General features: G+C 35.6%; 1 protein-coding gene across 4 annotated transcripts; it reads right to left on the reverse strand.

Annotated features, from left to right (window-relative positions):
• Nucleotides 1-288: 288 nt before the first annotated feature.
• Nucleotides 289-4,545, reverse strand: LOC142529145 (protein LSD1-like). Of its 4 annotated transcripts, none has more exons than XM_075634570.1 (7): nucleotides 4,392-4,545; nucleotides 4,064-4,254; nucleotides 2,402-2,512; nucleotides 1,342-1,451; nucleotides 1,095-1,175; nucleotides 782-853; nucleotides 289-692 (listed from the first exon to the last, which is right to left on the reverse strand). In XM_075634570.1, the coding sequence occupies exons 2-7, from the start codon at nucleotides 4,173-4,175 to the stop codon at nucleotides 651-653; spliced, it is 528 nt and encodes a 175-aa protein (XP_075490685.1). In that variant the 5' UTR covers nucleotides 4,176-4,254; nucleotides 4,392-4,545; the 3' UTR covers nucleotides 289-650. The 4 variants fall into 4 exon arrangements, with proteins under 4 accessions (XP_075490685.1, XP_075490687.1, XP_075490686.1 ...); XM_075634572.1 differs by having other exon boundaries at nucleotides 4,064-4,197; nucleotides 4,307-4,536; XM_075634571.1 differs by having other exon boundaries at nucleotides 4,333-4,535.
• Between the last annotated feature and the right edge of the window lie 2,827 nt (nucleotides 4,546-7,372).

A 7,372-nucleotide genomic window follows, 5' to 3' on the forward strand; every position in this document is an offset into this window, starting at 1 on the left:
ATCTTAAATTGCATGCCCTTGTAATCAGTAGAGAAATTGAAGGAGGTGGAAATATTTGGCAATATTGCAAATGCATGATATGCTTCTGCCGCAAGGTCCACCATCTTCACACTGGGTCATATAATGAATTCAAGAACATAACCGTGAATGTAGCGCATTTTTTTTATGGAGTTCTGCATTTAAAGCAGTGCAAAAACGTAACTAATGACAAGGTTGCTACCCAACTGCAGATATACATCCCAGCACAAATCAAGGATCACTGGTAGCATAGAACTATACATAATGATATTACAAGAAGCTCTGTTATCTTCATTTTTTTTTATCAAACTTCGCACAGCAGTTCAGTCTAACAAATCTAGACATTTCGACACCACCGATCTTAGTTTCTCTCCTTCCCACTAAAATGATTTCCTTACAAATGATGAAGAAGGTAGAGCTTTCATCGTATTATATTTACATATATTTTCAATATACATAATCACACAAACACTTTTGTTTTCGATAGCATAAGTGCCACAATACAAAGCAGCAACATCACTAAGATATATTCCCGCCAAATATACATACCTCATATACCCAAAAAGCAAAATGGTGAATGCATTTCTTGGCTCAGTGATGGTTGCAGTAATCCACCAAAGTATCAATCAGGATCACTTCTTATCCATAGTGACCCCAACAACAACGTTGCTAACCTGAAATTTGAGATATTGTTAAAAACTCGGTCATATAGAAAGGGAGTAATAAGCAATCATGAGACAGATGGCACAAACAGCAGATCTACCAGTTTCCCACTCTTGTCAACAGACATGGGGTTTTCCACAACCACGGTTTGGTTCTGAGAATTGGACAATGCCTGCATAAAGAAAAATGAAAATGACAACAATTAAACATTTAGAAAGAAGATTTTCCAATGAAGGGTATTCCTAATCCACATATGCAGCTCTAACTTAGGTAGTGTTTGCAAATTCTTAAAAAATGTGATTATGGATTTTTCCTTTACAAATTCGCAAAATTTTGTAAAAGAAAAGTCCACAATCAAATTTCTTAAACATTTGCAAACACTGTCTTAGTAGCTAAACACATCAGGAACTTACGGCTGAACTTGAAGGTGGCGATGCCGAAGAGGGAGTTCCGTTTGGCCTATGCATGGGAATAGGTACCCTAGCATTTCCCATCTGCCAGCACAAAACAAATAGATAGTACCAGCACAGAAAAGGAACAACATACTTCTTGTCTTATGACCTCAAATGAAAGTTAATTCAGGTAAGAAGGAGAAAACTGACACTGATCTTTTATGTGCTTTGAATCTCAACAACAAATGAAATATATTGGGATGCTTACATTGACGTGAGTGATGAATTGACATACAGCACATTTGACAGACGGAGCACCATATGGGTACATAAGTGTTGTGCGGCAATTTCCACAATTGACATGAGCGATATTAGATGCTAAAAAACAACCAAAGTCCAAATAAACACGGGAAATTCGAAATAGTCTTGATTAAACAGCAATACGTTAAGATGCTTGATAGGCAATGGACAAAAAATTATTTTTGTTGCATATCTTTTATATTTACATGATGTGTTGCACATCATCTCATAATTATGAGGTTTTTGACTAATATAATCACGCTGTAAGAATAAAATAGAAATCACAAGAGATAAATAATGACAGTAAATATAAAGTAAATTTTTATTGCACCATCTCTGCGTCATCAAGCATAAAATAAAGAGTTAACACAGATTTGGAGGCATAAAAACATATCCATCAGCCCATTATCCGGTAATTGCTATGGATTGGCACGGCCAGTGTGGCTTGGGAAAAAGAAACATGATCTCTTCACACTTGCTGGAGAAGAAACAACCAATAAGGCTTTATTCAGGAATCAAATATCAACTACTGGAGTTTCCCTTACAGTATAAAATATATTTTACCATTTATTTGCCATGTACATTCCTTTATGAACTAACAATCATTGCAAGAGCAAATTTTATACTGTCCACCCACCAAAAAGATATTAATAACATGCTTGACTAAATTCTCATGATGAAATTTTTGTCTCGAGATATGAATATCTCTTTCAATGGGCAGGAAGTAAACAAATCACACGATGGATTAACAAAACAATGTACACGAGTAGAGAGATAAAATGGCAGGGAATGCATGAATCAAATCCTTAAACGAATATAACTTGAAAAGATCATTGTATGTACCACACATTTCATTGTCACCAGTAACAGAAATACAGCTAAAATTTCCCGGATAAGCAAAGATGCCAAGATCTAACATGTATTGTAATATTTATATGCAAGGCAAAATACTCTAGAATGAAGGCATGGTCCCTAAACAGTGAACAGTAGTCTCTAAAATAGTATCTACAATAAACAATGATTGCCACCTGGTGCAAGGTTCACCGTGTGACAACAGGAGCATCTCACACTTGTAGCTCCACGAGTATACATCAACAAGGTACGGCAACCCCCACATATCAGTTGGGCCATTTCCATTCCTGAGGAGGGACAATGATATATTGCAAAAAACCATGAAATTGAAGCCTAAAACTAGGAAATAATGGAGAATTGCTCTGCTCTAAGCTACGTTACTGACAAAGCAGTGTAATAGCTTTGGAGTACACGCACATGAAGAAATCTGAGAGCATGATTCAGAATTGACCTCATTCTTTGTTCTAGTACATAGTATCGACAAACATAAAGATCAATCTTGAATTTAAACACACATGTACAGCTCACAGCATAAAAGGAATGGTTTTAGTGGTGTTTAGTTTGGGCTTTATAATTTATTCAACTAATGATTTTTTAAAAGAGTTGTGTATTTATTAGGAAATAATTCTTAGATATTGTTTGGCTAAAAGTTTTAGAATGTTTCCGTGATATATTATATGAAACTATGAAATATCATAATGATTGATGCGAAAAAGTAAAAAGTACAAAGATTTTTGTGTAACTATTTAGGTCTTAATGGTTGGTTTGATGAGCAAAATCATTTGCAGAGTGTGGAGTGAAAATTAGGAAGAAAAAAATCATAATACCAGTAACAGCTGGCTCTCGAGTTGTATCAAGAAACCAACAAACCAATTCCTTGATTCTAAAACACAGATCCAGAAATAAAACTGCATATTCCATTACTAAACACAAACTAGTCCATGTATAATACTGAAAGAGGTAATAATCATGATATAAAAGACAATTGCAATCAACCAAGCAAAAACAATCAGATGATGCACCTTAATTAATGACAATGAAAATGATTGTTGACTCTTAAGTCTTAAGGCCCTTTTGGATGAGAAATAACATGTGTATGCTTGCCTTCTTTCTGTTAAACCTATAAATAACGATCTTATGTAATTATATTATTCAAAAGGCCCTAAATGGACAGAAGAATGTTCTTCTTGGAAGCAGGGTGGACCCTGAATAAAGAGAGGGGATTGAATCATAAGATTCGGGTAGGGGAAAAACTAGAATTTCAGGAAAAATTACACTTAAAAGTTTCAATTTTTCCCCCGAAAGAGACGGCGCCTCAAAGATAGATGAATTTACATAGATCAAGATTCAGACTTTGAAGCTTGACGCCAAATAGATGACTACAAATAGATATTCAAACAGCAGCCCTTTTATCATCGAAAATACAGTTGTGCAGTCGCACGACGAACAAATTCTTCTAATAATTTGTGTGTGATACAGTTGCGGAAATATGAATGTTCACATGTGCTACAGCAAATTCCTCCGAGACCTCTTAAAAATAAAACAGCAATATTTTGCCTGTTGAAATTGTTTAGGACTATATAAGACGAGAAGCATGGTAACGAAACGAGTTTTCTTCTAAAATATTCACCCTCTCGAACGATAGAATTAATTAAAAAGAACAAATCATGTCATAAACAACACTATTAGCACAAAGTCATACAAAAACTACCCAAAAAAAAAAAAAAAAAACCCTTTTCTCGCATAAACAACTGAACAAATGACAGCATACTCATCTTTTTACCATCCAAAAGGTTACAAATTACTGCTCAAATCGTCCTGCAAACTTCAAGATTTACCTGGAGAGGGCACATTAGTGATGGCATTACACAAAGCGCAGCACACATTGGTTGCCCCGCTCGGGTACATCAGCAGACTCCTACACCCGCTGCACACGATCTGGCTTTGCATTCCTCCGCTGACACTAATATCTCTCAAGAAATAACAGGGCCAAATTCACCACCAACAGGCAAAATCAGAGCTTCAATACCTAAAAGTCAAAAGAAGAAAGAAATCGATATGCTTCAAAATATACCAAAAACAAGACAGGTCTGATCAAATAAACAACCAGCGGTGGGTGGATTCAGTGTTCATGAGGAAACAGAGGGAGGATTGAGGATAGGGTACTTGGAGTAGGAATCGGAATTGGAATCGGAATTTTCTCTTAAGTTGTCACATCCGGGGAGGTAAGCGAATGCCGTGTATTGGCAGTTTCTTGGCAACTTTATCCAGTATGGTGGTGGATGCCTGCCCCTTTCACTTATTTACTGTGTATTATTATAACCAGGCATTTACCGTATCTAGACTATCATACACGGTATAGGAATGATATATTATATGCCTTTGGCAAACATTAAGTTTACGATGAGATACCGAGTTTGTTTGTGATTCAATTGTAACTTTTTTTTTATATGATTATAAGAAGTTTGATTATCATAAGTTTGATCTTTTTAATGATAAGAATTAAATATATATCGATTTTTCTCATAAATTTGCCAATTTTTTAACAAATAAAGACATCGTCTAATTGCTTATCCGATCAGCAGAAAATCTGCTGGAATATTCTTCTCCGGCTGTTGGAGTGGGACTTGTGGCTCTTTCCGGATCCCTAGCTCGAACTCATATGCTTTCAAATCTGCAAATAAATCACTCAGCTCGAGTTTTTGATATCCTTATATTCTTTCATTATCGTCGTCTTTACATCTAATTATGTGGACAATGCTCTCATACATTCAATGTAAATTCACACTTAGAGTATTTTTTTTCTAAGTGAACAAAGTTCAATCGCAATACTACTAAACCATTTATCAAACTCATTTAAGGCCTCACTGGCTTCATCTTTGCATTGTCAAATTTTTGAATCACCACATACAACTTTTTCTCCTCTGTTTGATCATTTCTCTTGCAAAGTTTGGTCATATTTTTCTTGAACTCTTTGTGTTATTACCCAAAAGTTTTGGTGATCGACAAATCGAAAATAGCACTTGACTATTTCAGGAAACAACTGCAAAGTTTTTATGTATAACAGGTACGGTTCAACCGCTTAAGAGTTTAGAATACATAACAGTTTTACAGCTTCAATATTTCAGACCGCATATCGGTTTAACTGTTTATAGAAGAAGAAGTTCAAACCGGCTGTTCGAAGAACACAATGTCAAAGTCATTAAAGAGTCATTTATTGCTTACTTAATGAAAGACATTCTCTGAACGGTTCAGAACATTCAAATGGGTATGCATCGCCACAAGTCAACCATGTTATGCACAAATCTCTATGTCGATCTCCATTTAATTCAATATCCTAGAAGAGAAAAATTACTTTGCGTCCTACAAGTTCTGATTGTAAAAACAGTTGCCATGAAAGGATACTCGGAAGTAACTCTTCAAGGAACGATATTCAATGTTGTGCTAGCAAATAGAACATTAAATGCATTGCTGAAGAACATTTAATGTATTTACAGTTGATAGTGACACATCAATCCAAGGGTACAAGTTAATGTTGCTCATTTCTTTCCGACCGTTGGAATGAAAGCTTATATAATCAGAGCTGGTAGTATGCAACAAGCTAGCGAAAAAGACGAGATATACAATCATCAAGCTTTCAACAGATATAATTCCAAGCTTGCATACTTCAAGAATCTAAGCGCAATCAAAATTTACATACTTCAATCGCTCAATCAAGCACGCACTCAACAGAAAGATATCTGATCTTTCAAGGATCTTTTTTGTGCTACCAAAACAAGATTGTTTACTCTTATCAATAACCTTTGGGTTATTTGGTTAATAGTTGTGTCTGGTGAACGGAAGGTTCTTAAAACTAGAAGTGTAAAGTGATCACTAAGAGTTCCAAAACAGGCAGTGTGGTAAGTATTGATTGGAGTGGGTTGTTGTAAACAGTGTTGTAAAGCCAAAGTTTTTTAGTAGAATCCTTCCTAAAGAGGAAGAAAGGGTGACGTAGGAGTTTTATCTCCGAACATCCATAAAAATCTCGTGTCTTTACCTTCCGCATGTTCTTACAGTTTTAACTGTATCTTGTTGATTAGATTTCCAACCGCTTAAATCATGTTTAGAAACATTGAACCGGTTTCTGCACTTGTCAAGTGGTTCATATTTCTAACAGTTTGAGAAAAACTTTCAACCATCCAGAAACGGTTGAAAACAAATTTTAAAAGCAAATATTTTTAAAAAATTTATTCTACCCATCTTTAAACTCTTTCTCGATCCTAACAATTGGTGTCAGAGTGGGGTTTCCTCAAATATCGATATCTAAAAATTTACACATGGCATCTTTCAACAAAATACCTATGTTTTTCAAAGAAAATTATGATGATTGAAAAATTTGTATGCAGTCACATCTAGCAGCCAAGGATGACGATATGTGGTATGTATCACTGACGGGCCAATGAAGATTTTAAAGGCAAATACAGCTGTGATTACAACTGAAGGCGCTCCCCAAATGGCGAAAAAACACTGATCTGAATGGACAGCTGAAGATAAGAAGAAAGCAAATCTTGACAACGTAGCAAAAGACATTTTATATAAAACTCTGGATAAAAACATGTTTGCCAAGATCAAGACCTGCTCCACGGCAAAAGAGATATGGGAAAAACTCAAACAACTGTGTGAGGGTAACGATCAAACCAAAGAAAACAAACTGACAGTTCCCATCCAAAAATTTGATAATGCAAAGATGAAACCAGGAGAAACTCTCACTCAGTTTGATGAACGATTTAGTGATTGAACTAACCTCATTAGGAAAAGAGTACTCTAACCGTAAAATTGCTTTAAAGGTAATGAGAGCCCTTCCCAGAGAATGAGATGTGAAGACAATAGCAATGATAGAATCCAAAGACTTGAACAAGCTGGAGCTCCACGATCTATTTGTAGATCTTAAAGCCTAGGAGTTCAAGCTTGGCATACGAACTGAAGAAAAACCATCCACCTCTCAAACAAAGGCTCTGGCAGCTACCACAGTGACTCTTCCAGTAGAAGAGTCCACAAGTAAGAAATCGGCTGAGCAACTAAGCAATGAAGCCATGTCCCTTTTTTTAAGGAAGTTTAGTAAATTTATTCGCAAAAATAAATCTCAGATGACTAAATCTTATTTCAAA

Source organism: Primulina tabacum, chromosome 16 (genome assembly GCF_025594145.1).
Source record: "Primulina tabacum isolate GXHZ01 chromosome 16, ASM2559414v2, whole genome shotgun sequence".
NCBI classification, from domain to species: domain Eukaryota; kingdom Viridiplantae; phylum Streptophyta; class Magnoliopsida; order Lamiales; family Gesneriaceae; genus Primulina; species Primulina tabacum.

Excerpts from the sequence above, each read along its gene's own strand:
- LOC142529145 (XM_075634570.1), bottom strand. The coding sequence starts at position 4,175 with ATGCAAAGCCAGATCGTGTGCAGCGGGTGTAGGAGTCTGCTGATGTAC. Across the intron at positions 854-1,094 it reads CGCCACCTTCAAGTTCAGCC|GCATTGTCCAATTCTCAGAA; the intron begins GTAAGTTCCTGA and ends TTCTTTATGCAG. Across the intron at positions 693-781 it reads TTGACAAGAGTGGGAAACTG|GTTAGCAACGTTGTTGTTGG; the intron begins GTAGATCTGCTG and ends CTCAAATTTCAG.